This window comes from Amia ocellicauda, chromosome 19 (assembly GCF_036373705.1).
Source record: "Amia ocellicauda isolate fAmiCal2 chromosome 19, fAmiCal2.hap1, whole genome shotgun sequence".
Lineage (NCBI taxonomy): Eukaryota > Metazoa > Chordata > Actinopteri > Amiiformes > Amiidae > Amia > Amia ocellicauda.
In genome coordinates this window covers 23242295-23263630 of record NC_089868.1, presented here as the reverse complement: position 1 = coordinate 23263630, position 21336 = coordinate 23242295, and the positions used below count along the sequence as shown (strand labels likewise).

The 21336-nt window shown below is 41.4% G+C and overlaps 2 protein-coding genes across 5 annotated transcripts; both read right to left on the bottom strand.

Moving 5' to 3' along the window:
• Window positions 1–171: 171 nt before the first annotated feature.
• slc35d1a (solute carrier family 35 member D1a) lies at window positions 172–12950 on the bottom strand. 2 transcript variants are annotated; one of them, XM_066691731.1, is made up of 13 exons: window positions 12743–12950; window positions 11693–11726; window positions 11497–11583; window positions 9485–9552; window positions 9316–9387; window positions 9135–9203; window positions 8760–8862; window positions 7792–7884; window positions 5835–5902; window positions 5148–5226; window positions 4938–5020; window positions 3714–3766; window positions 172–2529 (listed from the first exon to the last, which is right to left on the bottom strand). In XM_066691731.1, exons 1-13 carry the CDS (start codon window positions 12937–12939, stop codon window positions 2519–2521), a joined length of 1017 nt encoding a protein of 338 aa, XP_066547828.1. In that variant the 5' UTR covers window positions 12940–12950; the 3' UTR covers window positions 172–2518. The 2 variants fall into 2 exon arrangements, with proteins under 2 accessions (XP_066547828.1, XP_066547827.1); XM_066691730.1 differs by having other exon boundaries at window positions 172–3766.
• A 1251-nt stretch (window positions 12951–14201) lies between these two features.
• On the bottom strand, window positions 14202–19834 carry LOC136714747 (uncharacterized). Of its 3 annotated transcripts, none has more exons than XM_066692355.1 (9): window positions 19751–19834; window positions 18255–18342; window positions 17697–17884; window positions 17417–17544; window positions 16974–17080; window positions 16557–16701; window positions 16216–16324; window positions 15688–15862; window positions 14202–15469 (listed from the first exon to the last, which is right to left on the bottom strand). In XM_066692355.1, exons 2-9 carry the CDS (start codon window positions 18327–18329, stop codon window positions 14393–14395), a joined length of 2004 nt encoding a protein of 667 aa, XP_066548452.1. In that variant the 5' UTR covers window positions 18330–18342; window positions 19751–19834; the 3' UTR covers window positions 14202–14392. The 3 variants fall into 3 exon arrangements, with proteins under 3 accessions (XP_066548452.1, XP_066548451.1, XP_066548453.1); XM_066692354.1 differs by having other exon boundaries at window positions 19641–19828; XM_066692356.1 differs by having other exon boundaries at window positions 16216–16321; window positions 19641–19828.
• Window positions 19835–21336: the final 1502 nt, after the last annotated feature.

The window sequence follows — 21336 nt, the reverse complement described above, 5'->3', positions numbered from 1 at the left end:
TCTTTTCAAGGCCAACCAAAGTCTATCCAGAAGGGGGGGCTGTTGATCAACCGATTATTTTCAGCGATACAAACCGTCCATTCTTGAGCTGCTGAAGTGAGTCACTGTGCTAATCTCGTCTCGCAGGCAAGGGAAGCACATCCCCCTTTCAGTCAAGCTACAACACACCCACACTGTTGAATAGATATTTTTATTTCACATCCTTCACAGAAAAATAAAAAGTCACTTTGCAGGAGAACAAACATTTGCTCAAGGTCTCTGGGCAAGCGTTCCTCTGTAACAAGTCTTGTATAATACAGAGTCCTGTCTCCACTGTACAATGTTAGCTGACATATACAACAGTATATAAGTGTTTCACTCTGTAAAGTGCATACATTCACGACTGCTTTCCCACAGCCCTGCATTAGCGCCGGCCTCTACCTGAAATAACATCGACTGCTGCTAATCTGGGTGCGAAAGCAGCCCTTCATGTTCACAATGGAAAACTATTTTTGTGCTTTCAAGCTCCAACCCCCCGAGCTCTCTTTCCACCCAATGGAAACCAGCCGTCGGGTTTGTGGATTGAAAAGTGTGTAGAAGTCACTTCAGGCCTGGGCAGGGTTGCTTCCGTTTCGATTTATTTATACATTCTTGGTGTTAAACGCCACATTTTAAAAGGAGGAAACCTGAATCTAAAAAGTAACACGTGGATTAAAAGACCAAACTAAACTAACTTTCCGAGGCACCAAGTCAAAGCCTGACGTTGCCGTGCGAATGCAGGGGGAGCAGGAATACAGACTTGAGCTTGGCTAGACTCTTTCACGTTGGCATTCCTAACTGAATATAGGATTTTACCCTCAGTTTATAAACAAACTCCTCACAAAAGACTTTCTCCAACAAGTGTATCATCATTTCCATTTAAATCTGACAATTTAAAAATGATTCAACATCAACAACATTCTTTGCAATAACACACACTGGGAGGGAAATCCACGCATAAAGGGCTCCTACAGATCAATCAAATCCACCACATTGTTGACCTTGTCCCAGACCCAACACTTTAGATTGGGATCGCTTTGCGATGTCATTCCCTTCAACAATATTATTATTATTATTATTATTTACAATTAGGAGGATGCATATTTTCCTTAATTGTCACGTCTAGACTAGAGGTCTCAAGGTCACTTCCCACGACTCTTGGTTCTCTTGAGAAAAGCCTCCAAAATATATACAGATTTAATTAGTGTATTTTTTATTCTGCTGCACGGATTACACGAATCCTCTGATAGAAAGATGGCAAAGAAAAGGTTCGTACACCTCTTTAGAATAAGGGCAACTCTTATAAAGCCGAATACAGGTAAACCTACATTCTCGTTACTTAGTATACTCAAATTTAGAGTAAATGTAAAATGTTCTTTCCACGAAGAACTGCAGGAACGGTGTTGATCCTTTACCAGATTAGCCCCCCAGTTTAGTGACAGAAACTACAACTAAAAATAGGCACTTGAGTGTATATTTACATCTGCTGTGTTCAGAGATCAGATACACGCATTTAAAACACAATGCTCTTAACCTTGTCCTCCTTCCCCTCTATTAAATACGAACATGACAAGACCCCGTTCCTGCTCATGTAATTGAAACATTCGGTTCTTATTTGGGCCATTATTTCAATTACACCCTGAAATTGAGGCAGGGAACACAAGGTTGCAAATCTCTAACACATGGCTTTCCCTGCGGGGTGGGGGGATGACAAACAACACACTTAAGGACATAGATATGCATGTATAAATATTTGGGGAATGGCAAATACAGAGAGCTCGATCTTATTTGTTTCTTCCTTAAAAATAAGGAAATAAAACCAACACACAAAACTCAGTTGTCCTCAGACAGCCAATCACTAACGTAAATGGTTTTCTTTCAATGATCTGAAGAAAACCACACCTTAATATCTTCCACCGCACTGTAGAAAACGAGCCATGATTTGAGGACATAGGGAGCAGAACTCCAGGCAGTATACAATGTAACAGTGAAAACCACAAAAACACTTGTATTTGAGACGCAGTGTAAAATAATACTCTGAAAAGACCAATTGAAAGTGCAATGGTGATTGGAAATGGGGAAACAAATTAAAAAGACAATTCACATGGACAGTCTGGGTTAAATTAAAAATTAAATGTTTCCCACAGCTTCCCCACAGAAGCCGAAACTCCAGGGCCCTGAGATTGACAGCATCGCTCGGCTCAAACCCACACACACCTCTGGGCAGGAAAACTATTGGTTTGAATCGTTTTCAATTTACCCAGAGGAGACCAATAGAGCTGAGCCTGTTGATCCAGATAACAGGAAGGAGCAAGTTTTATTTACAAGATCGGACAGAAAAAAGACTGAATGGGGGAGATGAATAAAAAAAACAATTACCTTTGAGCACTTCCTAAAAAAAACACACCGGACTTTTAATATGGTTTTTAATATTTAAAAATAAAAAACGTCATGAACAGGGGCTGGCATTTCAATATCGCCCACAAGGTGGCGCTCCCCATTACTGCGATTCTGTTGGAATAAAAGATTCGAGATGAGGAGAGTTACACCTGGCTGGCCAGCCGGTCCACGCGTTACTTTAAAAACACTTAATTGTAAACAGTTAAAAGTGCACTTAATGGTTTAGGTCATTGCAGACCGCAGTGAACTACAATGACACAAAAACAAGGTTCCACTTCAGCCTTTGCACCAAGATGTCCCACACAGTGAGCCTTTTCACTTAATGAATACAAATTCCAACACAAGGACAAGGAAGTCTCCAATACCAGATTATAATATAAAATACAATCTTAAATTATCAGATTATAAGACCCTATGACATCAGAGGTGCACGGCCAAATGAAACCGTATTTTAAAACATCTATAAAAAAAGATTAATACATTAAATGCAGATCGAGGATTCCTCGTTATGTAATTAAGCATAATTTGGAAAAATGGTTATAAAGATCGAACCGGTGATTAATAGCGGTAAATGATTAGCATGTTGTCGTTGTTGTGCATTTATTACATTGTGCGTTCAAAGGTGAATGTCGGTTGTGATGCACACACAACCGTATGCATGATTAACAGTTAAAAAAGGTCTTTTATGACCGTTATAAAACTTGCTGCTTCAAGATTATCGAAAAGGGAAGAGAAAATAATTTGATTCCACCAGGATGACAGATGAGAGAGAGAGAGAGATGTTAGTTGATTGGAGAGATTACGTTTCCCCACAATGACTCCAGAAACATCCAGCAGTTAGGTCACTTGTTCCTCCCACAGGTGTTCATATAAACAAGACATTTCCCAAAGAACGGACTAGCTCTTGCCCCCAATGCCGGCAGACTGGTCCCAATGTAAACAGACCTCTTTAAACCGTAAAGAAACCCCCAAAACAATATCAACACAATTTAACACAGACTTCTGGCCAGAGGGGCTTGGCATTTTGGGGGGGGGTCGTCCACTGAACTGCGTAAACATCACTCTTTTTAATACCCTCCTCCTTGCGCAGAGCAGCTCATTAGTGAGTTTGTGCAGGAGAACGACGCACTCCCAGCTGCCGCGGCGCGGTTTGGTTTTGTTCTTGTTCATACGCGTGTCGTTTGTTCCAAATAAATTAAGCAGTTCAATTACACGACAATTAGAAGCGTTGGCTTAATGTCATACGGCGATTTTCCCTTTGATTTCCAGTTTGCTGGCGCTTTCGCTTTGCTTACTTGATTGTTCTTCTGTGAACGTGATGTAGGAGTACACCAGGCTCCCCGCAATACTGTCAACAAAAACAAACAATTATGCGGCATTCAATGCAACATCACATTTGTACAATTGATCATTTGGTCTGAAATGGCTCAGAGCTGCACAATCTGCAGCTACATGATGTGGTTTAAAATACAGGAACTGCCATTTCTGTTGCAAAGGACAAACAATTCCAGTCATCGTGGCCGTTTATTTAAGCCCCCTTTGTCGAGAGCTTTAGAAAACCGTGTACTTAACCAAACAATAACCCTAAATAAATACAGTGTCCAAATTTAAAACCTACCCTCAGATTTAACAGACTGCCAATAAATGAAAACCATGAAGAGCAGATTAAGGTGCTGCCTCACAGAGATAAACATCACGGGCTCAGAAACGGAAGTGCACTCTGGCGAAATGTTCAAGGGTTTCCTATTCACATGTTCGATACAAAACGCACTTCGTATGACAGTAGTGAAGGACTTTAGGAGTAATAAAAACGCACGCCAGAGCAAGCAATTCATTGACATCCCCAGATATTTCCATAACTCAATAATTACACACAAGAACTTAATCAAAAAATACAAACTGGACAATAAGAGAGCTCGAGTTTTCTCCCTCTACACTTTGTACAATTAAAAGACTGGATTTATTGATTTTCAGTCCTGAGGAGCGGTTTATCGAGTCGGGATCCTGGCATGAGCCACAGGCAGCCCAGCAATGCAGGGTGGGAGCCTCTTTGCATTGCAATGACATTACAGACGTAGTTTTTCTAGATCTAGACTTCAGAATGTCATCTAACGGGGATTGATGTAGGATTCTGTAAACTTCACTTAATTGACGAACCTGAGCTTTATCCTTCACTGCTTCCTTGTGAAGAAGTCTGACGAGTCCAACATGGGTCACTGCCTTCATCTACCAGCTCTCCCCTTTCAGACACCCAGACCCCGGCCATTTTGTGGGGAACTATACATCATTTAAGCCTATAATTAAATCTCGCACTTTTAATGGAAGGAAGAGGAATTTCTTGTGCAATGCATTAGTGCTGTATGATGGTTAAAAGTTCGGTAGCAATGCGAGAACACATCACTGCCTGTTATTATCCAGAGATGCATCATTGGAAAGTATTATGAACAGTTTGTTTTGTTTTCTGAAGCCAAAAGGAAAATGTCACGCGTCTCTCTTTCTAACGTTCAGACTTTAAATACCTTATGTTTAATCCAATGAAGTTAGTCCAGGTGAAGATGTAGTCTCCACCAAACACCATCCCGATATAGGTTATCAAAATATTCTGAAAGAAAAAGAGGATTAGTCTCATTATTAAAAATGTATTGTACTTGGGTTCATTATTTTGTTAAAGTGTAGGTCTGATTTTATTTATTTATTTTTCTTTGTAAACTCGATGCATTGTGACTTACCTTTATACAGCCAACTATGGTAGTAGTGAGCGCAGAGTTGTACTGTGTGCAGAGCACTGTGGAGTACATTAGAATAAACCTGCAGACAGACAGAGAGAGAGAGAAATGATCAAAACATGCCCTCACAAAGACATCCACACGAGTTCATATGAAGTTTCTACACGGGACAGGCAGAAGCAAATCTCCTAGACAGCCCTGGTCCTGGAGGAGCCTCTATCCTCCTGGTTTTGTTCCAACCAAGCTCTCAATTACTTAATTGAACCCTTAATTGAAATAACGATCAGCTTAGATTTTACCTTTTAAATTGTGTAATAAAAGAGTTGGTTCTTTAATAAGTATAGAATTGCATAAATAACTTAACTTTAAACCCCTACTGTTGAAAAAATTGAAAAGGCTCCGATTTAGGAAATAAGTTCAATTATGTAATTGAGAGCTCAGGGTAGTGGCTCCTCCAGCAGCAGGGCTGGGACCCCTGTCCTAGACTATAAGAGAACTAGAAACATTTATAAGACTCTTAAATCCGTTATCAATACATACTTAATACACTGAATTTTTAAGTCAATGTACATTTTAAACTGCACAATTTTAAATACTTCTCTGGCCATTTATTTTGATTAATTCTTAAAAAATATTCAGCCTGATGCAATTAAACCTTCTTAAATGATTCGAGAACAAAGCAATACTTGCCCCATGATACAGGAGAGGACAAACTGAGACAAAAACAGGACATCGGACCATCCATCGTACTCCATCGTCTAGACAGAGACGGGAGAGACACTCGGTGACTAGGAGAGCGACAGACCAAGGCAGACACGACAGACTTGCATCATTTCCTTTAGTTTATTTCAGAAATACTCAAACTATTTAAGCATATCAACAATCCAGCAACCGACACAGGAAGCTGTCACATGCAAACGCACAGAGGCCGAGACGCTCCAATTTACTGCTAATCCTGACTTGCTTTGAAGGGGGATCACTGGAGGGCGACCCAACACACGTCTCTTAATCCACTTAGCAAACGCACAAGTGGGGAATCACAACTACTCCAGGTTATTTCCACCAATAAGGACAAAGTTGCCTCTTTAAATCAGTCTTTACAACACTGCTCGTCCTCTACACCTGACACATCTGGACGTCGAGCACCACGTGGTCAAGACATTCGAGAGACTGTGGAGACGGGGAGACGACGGACAGGAATGCGACGACCCTGTCCCAGCTGTGGGGGGGAGGGGAGGCTTACTCCGTCTCCGGCTCCATAAATCACCAGGACAGAAACGTGACCCCCGACACACAGGCACTGCACAATTTAGGTAGATGACCAGTCTCTTAAATGTCTCTTTCAGAAGAAAAACAAAATAAACCCTCAGTTTGGACTACAGGCAAGAAATCAAATCTCAAATCTGTACCTGAAGGGGGGAGGAGAAGAAGAGAAGGTGTATGAAATGCCCTTAATGAGTCATGTAATAAAGACGGCTTCAGGGGTCTCTTTATTAACTCCAGGTGCTCGTATAATAGCCACTCTGTATGCGTTTCTGGCAGGGCGCCCTTTCCTCGGATCAGTGGCAGCTGAGCGCGTGTACCGGGGGAGCAGGGCCCCCGTAAATCGGGCTCCCACGACCGCACAAGGATACACGGGGAGCTACGCAACCTCAGCGCCGTGGCAGGGGTCTGGGGTGGCAGCAGTTATATATACGCACTCGAACACACAAATTGGCCGCTCCAGTGGTGACGGAAGACTGAGCTCAGTCTCTTCATGAATAAAGCGTTTCATAAACTCGTGTAAAATCTAACGATGTGGTGACTCATTCTGGCACGGCCGAATCCTGCCGAATGTCAATGCAGTTTAGAGGAATACAATTCACTACTAAACTGTGTACAACAGACCAGTGAAATCCACTGACGAGCCAGTATAGCAGGTTTATAGCGATGACTGAAAGTAACAAGGATAATATTAATTTAAACTGGAAACTTTTACATGGACGTTTGTATTTTTGAGGTCGGAGGCAACACTAAACACATCCCCAGTCAGACCAGGACAAACACAGATAAGGATTTACTTAAGATTACACTCCTCTGCTTAATAAGATTACTTGGTACAAAAGACCAAGCTTTGGCTTGCTTGTTTTTTTTTTTTTTTTTTTTCCCTCTTTTCAGTACAAGGAAGAAGAGACTTAAACTTATTGGCGCATCTACTCCGTCAAGATAAGGGCGCTTTACAACACGGAAGGAGGACAAACGACAGAGAAAGTCCAATAAAAACAAACTGTTTCCTGGAAATTAGATGCTATCTCACTCTTCAACTATCTTAAGACAATCAAGAGGCTTTTCTGTACACAATGGAGAGCCACAGGTTAACTTTCAAAAGTCATAGAAGTATTTACAGGAAAGGACAGATTCTCAAAAGGACCTGGCACCCCCTCTTGTCTTTTCTAGACAAACTGTGGAAAAAACTAAAGTTACACATTGCAAAGCATGTATATTCAACAGTCAATATACTCAACTATGACAGATTGTGTTGCATTTCATAGGTTTGTGTTTTTTTTAGGCTGGTAAACAAACAAAAAAAGGCTAATACATGCTATAGTGGGAGATCTCTTTAAGCACAAAGGTTAATCGTGTAGTAGTGATTAAACTCAGTTCCTACCATCTGGATATCCCCAGTGAAATAAGCAAACAACAGAGTCGGGAAGATCATAAATAATGCATTATAGTAGAGCAGGCCGTACTTCCCCAGCTCCTACGAGAGAAAAACAGCAAAAACAAACAGCAAACATTAAAGCACTGGCATTCAGCGATAAAGCAGCAGCCAGTCTCTCAAAATTAATTTTACTGATGAAGCTACAGCAGTTTCTTTATCTACCAGTTGCTGATAGTCTGTAAAAGTCACCGCTTGCAATTCCTATGTGTAAAGACCATCCGTTTTATTTTAATCAACTAGACAACGTAAACAAAAATTTTTCAAATCTATGAATAAGGGTGTAGCCAAGGCTAAATCTGTTTGAATTCCTCCCAACAAATGCCAGAGGTGAGTAAGTTGGCTGGCTGTTTTAGGGCCCTTGTCTTCGATACTAAATATATGAAAATGATCTAGCCTTATTCCCTTCACTCCTTTTTGGAGTTACAACTGCAAGGAAGATTTCAAGTAAACAGGGATCCTCCAGAAGTAAACGATGGGCAGAAATTCCACCCCGAGGACAACAACCTGAACACAAAGGATCCACAAGAGCCCACAGGCTCCCACGCTGGCGTTTACACCACCATTAAGGTCTTAAGTGAATAGGTAACCAATTATCTACAGGGGAAACATCTGGGGTCTTCGGAGGATCGCCTGGTTTTGATTTAAAGGCCGAGGATAAAACATACTTCTTACCATCTGAAATACTCGGAAAGTACATTCTAGGTGACAAATTGTACCTCAGATAGGGATTTAAAACTTGAAATCTAGTAAAGCAAACAATCATAAACCACAGCATTTGTAATCTCATGATAAAGGCTCAATCCGAGCAGACGTAGGATTTTGATCACCCGGCAATCAACAAAATTAAACCTCTAACGTGCGTGCGATGCAAGTGAATTTATTTAAACACACAGGCACGGCATTCAAACCCTTGCCTTCGAGTCCAGTTTCTGCTTGACGTACGCGCCGTTCGCCGCCGTCAAGACATCGTTCATCAGGATGAACACGTACCCTTGGAGGTCGAAGGACAGATCAGTGCTAAACAAAGTAACCGAATGGTCAACAGAACATCCTCCCAGTAATTCCCCATTTATTGACAGGATTAAACAAGTTGCAGAGCGTGATTTACAAACAGAATTAAGCATTTCATTTCAGAGGATGATTTGAGCAAAAATCTGAAGCACACCAATCATTAAAAGGACTTTCCCCCCCCCCCTCGGTAGACAACACGAGACAGTATATTCCCCTCCTATGTTACAGTGTGCTTTGCTAACCCCACGTGGACCTCTTCTCTGGTGTGTAAAGTTTACCTGGCAGCTACAAAAGCTCCAAGGATCATCGCCAGCACCGTGAGCTGGATGGGCCGAGAGAACTTCTTCCTGGGAGAAAAAAAGAAAGTGAACACGAGGGGAATAAGACCAGGAAACAAACGTGACCATTAAAGCCAGTTTGAACAATCCTGGTACAATGTCGACTGTAAACCGAACGTACTTTAACAAGAATCCCTCGGCCATCATGGTGAAGAGAATGGAGAACCGTCTCAGGACCGTGAACATGGGCAGACTGCGGAGAGGAAACGAGGCGGTCACTCCCGAGACACTGCTTTGCAAATAAGTTGAGCAACGTGATAAAATGTAACACACACAGTAGACGCACATACTTTAGCTGCTTTGTTCCGAACAGTCCCGTTATTTGATTTCCCACATACAGGAGAGGTAGAGGAAAAGTCTGCAACAAACGAAAAACAGGATTAGCACATTTCCCTACACTTAACCCAATTACACAACATTAAAGAAAAGGGTTCAATGGGTTCCCAAAACACAAACATTCAATGTAAAATACTTGAGGGGAGCTTTCACTACAAGAGAAATTATATGAATGAGATCAAATTATATTGGATACCGTACGGGGTGACGTCTGACAATAATTAAGCAGGTCCAGGCCATCTGCATGGAAGCTGAACTTAATTAGCAAAACTTCTGGCTATGTGTGAAAGGTATCCCTGCTCTTTTATTAACTTCCCCTCGATGAGACAGTTTTCTGTCGTGACAATAACGTTCCGCTCTCTCATTTCCACACCCAACAACCCCTTGAGGAAGATTACCCTCATGAGGAAAGTAATGACGCAGAAGTAAATGGCAGAGACCTGGTCAGTGCAGGACTGTTATTATTTCTTAACAGCCGCCCTTATCCTGCAAAACAATCATTTCAAGAAACACAACACAGAAAGGGAAAGAAAAGACAATTACACAGCACACACAGCAAGACTGCACTTCGAAGTGTGCAAGTAAAATAAGAATCTGGAAAAAAGCATGTGCTTGGCCATAGAAAAATATATAATTGATATTAAAATGATAAGTCACAAATGCTTATGAAAAGGTCTTTAAACACTCAATACAGTGCTTTTCAACAGGACTTTTCCAGATTTCACCAAATGAGAGACAACTATGACCAACTCAGTAAAACACCGTCCTCTTGTCAAGACATTACTTTCTATTCGCAGAGCGCAGGAATATAAAAATGAAGGGTCTGCGAGTCTGGTTTCTTCACCCGAGCTAAACTGTACCCCTCTGTGCGAGATATCCTGTCCGTGACACTGCAGAACGCAGACGAACAAAGATCCCTTTTAGCCAGACGGCAGCGTATGTGTCGGGTCTGCTGCGCCGCTCCGCTGTGACTGGCGTGGTTCGAGTTTCAGAGCACTGCACTACAGTACGACGGTTTGACACTGCGAAACCTCTCGCTCACTATGGGTCACGGGCTGAACACACAACAGCGTTACGGTAAAGGTTTTTCAAAGCCCTCCTGTGAATGATATATAGTAGTGTGAACATTTGCAATCGCACAACTACATGAATGAAAGTGTGTAGAACAGGCACTTGTTTGTGAAGGTCTTTACCACACAGATTGTGTAATAATAGTTACAGATGCTAAAGGATATGTAGGTAGATGGAAAACACTTGGGTGCCAGGGGGCAAAAGCAATCTATATAGATGACAAACTATAGGACATTAAATATCATTAAATGTACATAAAAAATGAAATTAATTAATACAATTTTCTGTTCTACTTCCCTATAGTTTCAAGTCCTAAACTCGCTACAAACACGCAAATCAGGTTAGAGCAAATATTTGATTTTCACCGAGTCGAACACCAGAAAACTGGTTTAGCTGTAAACTGTTGTGCGTTTATTTCCAGAATATGAAGCAAGAGAAGAATGTTGTGGTGCATCCCTTCAGAGGAAAATTAAAAGCCCGGAGGTGTCAGTCATCGCGAATTGCTCTGATGAAGCACCCAGAAGAATTAATGGGTTTCAGCCTGGAGGAGTAGCCTTCATTTTCAACAACTATATATAAAAAAATGCGGCTCAAAAACCTGCTACACAACTTGGGTTCCAGTGACGACCAATCGACTCCTCTCTAAAGAAAACCAAAACCTCTGAGTAAGAAAAAGGTGTGTGTATGTGGTTCACTGTATTCTTTAAAATCTGCCAAATTTATTGTATTTGTTTTTTAATCTTAGTGTGTAGTAAAGACCTATACAGATGTCTTTCCACATCCTTAGAATTGTTATCCACCCATCACAGTGCAGAGTGTTATTTTCAGGGGGCTGCTCAAAATGAATCGGATGCATCTCGCTTATTAAAAAAACAAAACACTTAAAATGACTCACCTTGCGAGGTATATTTTTATCAAAATCAGGGAATTTGATTACCCTGAATGCCTTTGCCACCCACAGAACTACTACTGTTGCCAACATCTGCGGAGAGAGAGAGAGAGAGAGAGAGACGGAGATGAACAGAGAGTAGGAACAGAGCCCTTTGATGTCTCTGGTGTGAAATTCCCGAAAATCACAGTATCTCACTTACTTGTCCAATCCCGACGGATAATGAAGACGGGAACCTGAAAATAAAGAAACGGACAAGCGTGAAGTGGACTACATAAACACTACATTACAGAGAAGTAGTAAAAAAAAAAAAAACATGCAGAAACACTCTTCTGAACTACTTGTGAGATTTTAATTCAGATGTTTAGTTGGAAACACATGGTGGATTTAAAACAATAGTATGAATATTTGCAATTGTTTTCCAGCAGCTACTAAAACAGATTGCACAAGAGGCAAGCTGAATATATTAAACACACACACACACGTACATAAGTACATGTATAGTAACAACAATAATAGGCACTAATTCTTAATTAATGAGTGATTGCCAAAGGAATAATATATGAAGCCTCATGCACTTCTAACTGGGTGGGTAACCATATTCCCAATGCATAAGATGTGTATTATTCCAGTGGGATTCCAGTGTGATCATATAGCACACACATTATATATACATATGCATATACATATATATATATATATATATATATATATACACACACACACACAGCTGTTCTAGATGTGGTAGAATAGCAACACGGCATGCACTATCCCAGTTCAAACTAAGTTGTGCATTCAGCCAGTAGGTCAGTAATGCCAGTGTTAACTACAGACATCGCCTACCTCCTCCTACACTACTGGAAATAAACGACAGATTTGGGAAAGTGTAGCTACAATGTTTCTTTAACGCCCCGCAGACGCAGATACATTCAAACAGCGTCCATAACAATACAACTTTAAACATGCATGCTGTCCTTGAAAAGGAACTAAAATCATCTCTACATCTCTGTCGAGGTCCCCAGGCGATGCACGGGAACCCAAACTGGGCAAAGCCAACGATCACAGCTGGCGTTCGAGCGGCGCAGACGCCCGCAGCCCTGCGCAGATCTGCCCCATCCCGGCGCTCCCATTGGCGGAGCGGCGCAGCCCGGCGCGCATCTGCAGCCGCTCGAACGCCCCCATTCGTTCCTCCGCCGCCGCGAAACAAAGTATCAGCGCAGCCCTGCGACCAAAGTCCGCCGCCGCCGCATACCTGTAGTTCGTCAGCACGCTTTTATTGACCACCACGATGAGAAACGAGGCCAGCCCGTAAAACACGGCGGCGGACAGCTTCAGGAACACCGTGAACGGTTCGGGCGCCATCCCCGCGGCCTCATTCCGGTGTGAGCCGCTCTCGGAGGCCGCCGCTCCTTTAACCCGCACAGGCTGACGTCTCTGCACTTCCGCCATACTTGCCCAGCCCACGTGGTCGTGACGTAAGAGGGGGGTCTTGGTATTTATACTGGCGACTCCACGGCCCCCCCTGGCGGACAGGACGAGCATCCTGACAGACCCGGCCTGGAAGCTGTATCTCACCCAAAGCAAGAGATGCGTCCTTATATGGACATTCTCTGCACTGATTTAGGATTAAGGTGTGTGGAAATAATGCTCAGAAACAATGGTGTCCCTCCTTGGCAGTTATGTGGCACACCTGCATTTAATGGCTTACATCAGAATACAAATGAAATAAAATCCTAAAGGGATGGGAACCGATCCAATTTCTGATCACCTGTTACCAATTAGACGTGCACGTGTTTGAGGATCATTTTAAAGCTGGGGGGGATTGCAAAAGCAACTTACTGGCCAGTCAGCTTGTGATGGTCCACATCCTCCGGGTTGCCAGTGTGATTCCCATATGGGTTTGATCAGGGATGCTCCTTTTGCCTCTGTTGCTATTCGAGGTCAGAGGTTATATCTAGACTGAACTGATGTGTTTCTGTGTAGAGTGAATTGCACACAGTATAAACAATGGTAGGGGGAGGTTGTGTTTATGGGAATCTGTAAAATCGTAGGAAATACAAAATAAAAAGAGAAAATAACAATGTCAGCCTGCCTGGTGCAGCCAACTAACAGTTCACGGCACAGAATATTTAAATTGTGTCACAGAAAGCTATAACTCCTGCTGTTACTGTTAGCATTGCCTTAAATGTGTGGAAACAAAAAACTATTATGCATCTTGAAAATGGTTTATTTTCTACAAAATCTCTCTTCCCGAGCACATAAAGTTGTGAGGGTTGAGGACTTCTTGTTAGATTTTGTACACATTTACTGTGTGTGCATTTTGTGTTTGTTTAAGCTTCAATCTGAAATCAGTGGTCGAACTGGAATAATCAATTTGTAATACCAAAACACACATATCATAGTACAATATAATGTATTACAGCAACACACACAATAAATGCACAAAATAATTAACCTATATAGGTGATATATGCAAGCTATGTATAGTAGTGATAATACATACATATATATATATATATATATATATATATATATATATATATATATGTATGTATATATATGTATATATATATATGTATATATATATATATGTATATATATATATGTATATATATATATATGTATATATATGTATATATATATATATATATAAATACCTCAGGAAATACTTGACCAGGAAAGAAAATCTCACAATTTTAATTTCAAATACATTTTAATCTGTGAACTTGAACCATCTGGTACAACTTCTTCCCTGCATCATCAGTTTTTTTTTAAAACAGGATACCTAACATAAGCAGGTCAATAAAGCCATCTGCGGCTGAAGATGAGAGCTACAGTATGAGTCAGTTGAGGCTGATTTTCCGTCAGTGAGAGGCTTGTGCGAATCATCAAATTCGGCGGCTCAGTCAGTCTCGGCGTTGGGCTCGGTTTCGGCGGTTGGGATGCTAATCACTTGGTGTGGGTCAAAGAGAGGTGGGTTTTTTGATGGGGGCTTAGTTTCTTCTTCAGGTAGAGGATCTGTTTGGTGCTCAACCTCCGTTGCCTGCCTAGTAAGGACCCCACTGGTGTTTGGGCGCTCTGGGCAAATCTCTGGTTCGTCAATCTTTACGGGTATTGGGGAAGGGACGTCTACTGGTGATGCTTCTCTCGGCCGGCATTCCTCCTGGAATTTCCTTCTGTTCTCCAGGCCGCTGTTGGGTCTTGACAGGAGAACATTAATCTGGTATGAATCTTCTGTATTTTCCGACTGGGACTGTAAGTTTTCTGGGAAGAGGACTTCCTCGGAAAACCGTCTGCCGAGAATCTGATCGATTTCATTCTGACTGTGCTTCAGTGGTTTCGAAATGGATATGAAGTCCATGTTGTTCTCCTGGGATACATAGAGGCTCCTGTTTGGAAGGGAAGGTGTTTGATTCCCCCCATGCATCAATTGCCTTTTCATTGACACTTGCACCCCTTTTAAGAAGTGCGTCGAAAATGCCTCAAACTCCAGAGGTTGCGTTGGATTGACGCCATTCCGGATCGGGCCGACCTCCGCAGATGAGGCGTGCTTGAACCTCGAGGCAATGGTGAGAGTCAATGGGGCTCTGTTGGATGGAAGCATGGAAGATAAGACATTGTGCATTGGAAGCTCCTGAGACACCATTCTGTACTCTGGCCGGCAATTCATTTTCCCGTTAGCGGAAAACAGCCGATTGTTCAAATTTCCCGATTTTTTCCTTTTCAGATTTGTTTCTGGTCTCAGTGCGAAGTGCTTTTCGATCATCTCCCTGCGTGTTGCCTTTGGAGCCATGTGCTCTTCTTGCATCGACTGGGTTATTCGAACTATCGCAGAACGGAACGTGTTTTGGTCGTTGGTCATCCGTACAGTTCTTTGCTGCACATAGTCTCTAGGATCAAGATGGTGGAAGCTGGGACTGCTGAAAGGTTTGTATTGATAATCTTTATGATACACCACGGGATAAGTCCTACTGACAATCTGTGAAATTGGAGAAAAAATATATTTTTGAGACTAATGTTACACAATTAAACACCTCACAATTTAAAACATCCGACGGTACAAAATACTCCCACTATGCACGGTTTAAATTTAAGAGCAAGTTGATTTTGATTACAGATACACACATTCTACATTTAGTCATAGTGACAGGTCAGATTAATCAATAAATACAAACAATAACCGTAAAACATTCTTACCGGAAGAGGCGAGTATACGTCCTGGGATTTCGGTGTCAGTATCCTAGCTGTCGTCTTTTCCAGTTCATCTTCAAAGCTGAGAGGAATGACTGCTGAAGTGATGTCAGCAGCTTTATCTTTCAGACCGCGGACGTGTTCTTCTCCCAGAGTGTCCTTTTCAGCATTTCCCTCTGAACTGATTCAATTAGAAGACAAAATACTAATTAAAACCAAAACAAATCTATGTGCGATTCTTAGAAATTGGGTATTTTCAACCGATTTCTAGTTTCTCTTTTGTACCTGAATTCATAGCATCTTATGAAACAAAACCATGCAGATAAGGATGCTGCAATATATTCTGGGTATTAATAGAATAATTGGTTTAAGATATGTTTTTGTGGTCAGGATAATATAAGAAAGATAAATTCAAGAGACTGAGCATATATGGTAAGAGAACAATAGCCTAGTCTTTACAATAATTACTAATGACATCTGAAGATCCTTGTGTTTGTGCTTGGGTTTTAAATAACAACAATACAAATGTTTCACCTTCTGAATGTCCCGTTCATGCCGACACGCACAACGTTTCCTTCCTGTAGCTGCTGTGCGACTAATCGTCCCGCTGACCCAGGCATACTGTACTGCCCATCATCTTCTGCTGCACAAATAAGACAATGAAGACATCTACTCTACATCTCCATTGATTGGTGGTGACAGATCTAAACGCAGTGTCAATTGTTTCTGTGTACCACTTTGTGTGAACGGGACAAGAGTGGGACGAAAAGCACTTAAGTTGACCTTAAAACGAGAGCAATATGAACTGGATTTAAGTGTACTTATAGATTTTAGACTGTATTTATTCTTCAGACATCACAACAGTCTTGCTTTACCCGTGAACGCGCTGACAGGCGTCTCCTCTGCGCGGTGGCTGTTTGCGGAGAAGGTGGACCAGTGAGACGTGTCCGTGTAGGCCAGCGCCGCACCCACCTGGGCCTGGCTGCTCTCCAATGCTTCTAAACGAGGGACTCTTTCAACCTGAAAAACAACATTAGAAAAATCTAATAAGGAATTGTTAAAAAATAAAGCATAATTTCTCAGCATGTACTGTAATTAGATTTAACAAAAAGACTTTCAGAACTCATGAAGGAAACGCTAAGATATTATAACGATATAATCAGTGATACTGTCTGAGGAAAACACTCGGAATGCCGTTTTTAAATCTGTATTTTTTTAACCAGTGTTGTCTTAGTTCTAGAATTTTTGAAAATCATATCAAATACGTTATTTTGTATCTGGACTGGAGTTACCTCTCTGGACCACTTCAATCTCCGTGCTGTGCAATTTCCCGTTTTCAAGGATTGAGATTTTTTTATTGTGATGACCATAAACCCTTCCTCTGGACTTTTCTGCTTGCCTGTGAAGAAAAGAAGAGAATTCTTCAAATGGAAAGTATGCAAAAAATTTCACAGTCACCGTCAGCCTGTATCAATCCACTGCTGGATGAAGGCTCCCCCAGATGTTTCCACTGTCTTCGATCTACAGCTTCTCTTTTCCCCGTCACGCCTGCAAAGCTTCTGCTTTCATCTTCCCATCTTCTATGCGTTCATCTTCTAGATCTTCTTTAATCTCTTGGGATCCATTCAACAGTTTCCTTTGTCCATCTTTGATCGATTCTTCTGGCAATGTGTCCAGCTCATTAAAAGAAGGAAAACTTTGACATTTGACAATGTTTTCCCTCCATCTTCCTAACCTTTCCAGTGTGCCTGTCTCCAGGCGAGCTCTTCTGGGCTGGTGAAGGGTCTGACGGTGGGCTGTCCACTGTGCTCCAGCCTGGGTCCCCTCTTGAACACAGACAGAGGTCTCACAGATCTTGTTGTCCTAAAAGACAAACCATAAATGACCAGAAGATTCATTGCACAGGAATCTTTGTAAAGTCCTCAATAAACAACCCCTGGCTGCATCTTCTTGGTTATTTTATGCAGGATTGTTGCTTGGTACCATTATTTTGAAAAGCAACAGATCATGAATACCTTATTTTCTCGTGCAGTAGTCTTTGCTCCTCGTTTATAATGTCTTTAGCGGTTTTGGGTTTGGAGATGTCGGTTCTTCTGGTGCTGGGCAGGTCGAAGTCCCACCCACAGGCGCAGGTTAGGGGTGAATTTGAGGTTTCATGACAAGCAGCAAAGCTTCTGCTTGACACATTGCCTAGCTGTCGACTCTTAAAAAAAAAACAAGGATTGAAATATTGAACTAGACGAAGAGGTCTGTATCTACCATTGGCGTGTATTGTAAGTACAAGTTAATATGTGTACAATACTAAAATCACATCATCAGACAGAGCAAATAGTGCAAATTCCACTGTGTGCTTGTTATGATTGTTAATAATTTGGTTACATTTGAATATAATTAGGTGTGCAAATATCCATGACTAGGATTCAATCTTTCATGTTCAGTTATTACTTTACATATAATAAAATATGTGCATAACTTAAAAGGTTATTTATAATCCATGTTTTTCTTTTATAACTTTCACAACATATATGCTTGCTCTGAACATGTTGTTTTATGTTTAACAGGGATTTACTCACCCGGGCATGTTTGTCCAAAATGTTCTGAGAAGAACGGTCCAAGGCGTTAAATGAGGCCAGCAATCTAGTTGTCATTTTTCAGCAATGGCTAAAGAACAAACACACATTGATTGTTAAAAAACACACAATTTCCCTCACACACCCCAAAAAATCTCTCTCCTGCACATATTACTCCAATCCTGGGCAATTAACGCATAATCTAGGTGTTGTGAAACCGCTGTGGTGACAGGCGAGCCCACGTTTATTTCTCCACTCTGGTTGTTTGATTTTCCCCGGTCGCACTGAACTAGTCCTCCTGGTTGTTGCGAACAAAGGATTCCCCCGAGGTGTGTTGTGTTGCTTTACTTTTTCCATGGTGACACTTTCACGCCTGACTAACCCAGTTCGAGTCACCTAGTCATCTACCCGAAGACTGCTCTGTGATCTCTGCCACCTGCGGCACGGTCCTACAATCACACCACAAGAGAACACTTGACAATCAACCTGCCATATTTGAAGGACACTTACAAAAGCCTGCATAGCCACACAGCATTAGCCAAAATCCTTTCAATCTAAACCCATTCAGCAGGGTAAACCCAGATTCCAGATAACGTGTTCAAAATAGATGCAGCTGTGTTTGTTTTGTGTCTTTATTTTTGCTGCTCGAGTGTCGAGCTATTTCTGAAGGTTTCTAACCAACTGATAGCAGTTTCCTTTAGATAATGTTCAACACTTCAAATGTTTTATCTCACATCTCCCACCTCAGACTTGAACCAACATACTTTGACATATTTGACTGAGTACTGACACTTATCGGGTCATCGCACAGATCCTTATCTCTAGCAGGGACAGCAAAACATTATCTAGGGCACAAGAATCTCCTGCACAACCCTCTGTTGGTAGGCAGTATTGTGATGATCAGAGATGGAGATGGTGACAGCTCTGTTGTAATGATTTGCTTACGTCTGCTCGACTCCTGGATGGAGACCACATATGGTTGTGATCTGGACTAATGGGACTGCTTGTGTTTTGCGCCATAATTGGTTTCGGCTGTTCGGGTTCCCTCATGTGACGCCAACAGTGTGCTACTTGTTCTAACTCAGTGTGCGATCGAACTCTGAGGTCGAGATGTCCCATCACACCACAATGTTTACTGTGCTGCATTCTGGGATTGACTTTGGCTGTCAGAATGCAAAGCGCCGAGAGAAAAGTGATCAAATCGTACAGAAAGCTCCAGGAGGCTTATAAATAACTTTATGGTTTTTGTTCTTATCGTGCCTGAAATAGAAACAGGACAAGACGGCACCCATACTGCTGTTTTTAATGCTGAATATGATTAGATTGTCTTAATCATTGAAACAACCGCTACAGCACTTCCTCAGCCACTGGTCAGATTGTCCTACTCACCTCCTGCTCGTCGATTCTGCTATTATTGGCTATTCTTTACATGATACAAGCTGTTTATATGTTGTTCTTCACCAGTGATTTGCAGAAAACATGTCCACCATTAGAGTTACCTTCAGGACAAAGTTAAAGCTCTGCTGTTTGAGTTCAGGCTGTGCTTTTGCTGTGCCTCTCCTGCTCTCCTTGCGGCCCGAGAGGCACAGAGGGACACCAACACTAGGGGAAGCGTCACAATTGTAACTGTGGCAACATCAAGACCAGCCACTGTATTATCACGGGAGGGGTGGACTGAAATGTGAACGAGAGGTTCGGCTCATTCCAGTCTTGTTTACCTGGTTAAAATGTAAAATATGAGCACAACGTGGCACATATTTATGTTCACTAACTATTACATGTCAAACTGCAGTTCTGTTTGTTCAGGATGATACATTTCTAATACAAAGTTCACCTGTCTCAATGGGTTTACTCTGGTATTGGTAGCTATTGACAATAGTGTACCGTGCAGGAGGGGGGAAAATACACTAGTTACATTCTTACTTCATCAGTATATAAAAGTTTTAATTGCTCTTGTTTAAAGGTTGAAAAGAACCATTTAGGTTGTCATGCAATGATAGATGAGCTGTACTGGTGCATCAAAATATCAAAGCTGCATTTGTCTTGTGGAGCCCAAGCTTTTTTATGCTTGAATTGAAGGCATTAGATTAACTTTGCTGGCGGATACCTGCATTGTTTTTCACCGGTAAATGTGATTAAGAAATTGAGGCCGTGTGACCACATCACTGTTACAGTTCTCATAGCGCAACACCATTTGTGGTGAAGTGTTCACAAGTCGGGTTAACACTTCTGACACCCAGAGTTTCAAAAGATTTTTGTAAAAGTGCTCTTCGGATAACCTACATTATGAAGGCTGTCAAATTCCTATAAAATGTTTAATGTGTTCTTGCTGACTACAGAAGTACTACCCGAGACTCAGACTTTGAAATATTTGTAAAATGCTTGCAAGCAGATTGAAATATTTACTTTGTTGTGTTAAGTCAGTAAAAGAGACAGGAACTTCTTGAGCACAGTCCTAATCTTCACAACTTTTGTATTTATTTTTTATCTCTAAGGTGTGGTAGTTTACTTGTCATATTCAAGTTCAGTTTAATATGAGATGGGAGCTTGGCACAACCATTTCATTGTCATAAAAGTATTAAAAAAACAGTAAAGTAATGTTGTTAATTAAGAATGCATTGTGCTTGAGTAACAGGTTGTAACTTGTTCCATAATTGAGAAAGGATGACCTATAAGTTGCACATTACAACAAAATGGTGACCATATTTCTCAATAGTCACTTAGGGACAGGTCTGGGTTTTCATTATTGCCCTTAAACGGAAACACATTACCATTAAAACCAGGCATTACCTCTTCCAAGTTAAGTTATGTTGCCTAATTACCGTGCAACACAACCCTTTATTGCACAGCAATCAGAACATCAAATCGAGTCTGATAACACATTTGTGTTGTTTATTCATTTGTGTTGTGTATTTCTTGTTGTTGTTTGGAATTAAAATACACTAAATACTATTAAAATTTTGTAAATGACTAATAAAATGCAGATCTGGCACTATTTCACCCTCTGTTTAGCATATGCCTAAGACTTTATCATATCTGCACCTCCTCTTTGAACTTGGGTGTATGCTATGGGTTTTGCTTTTAA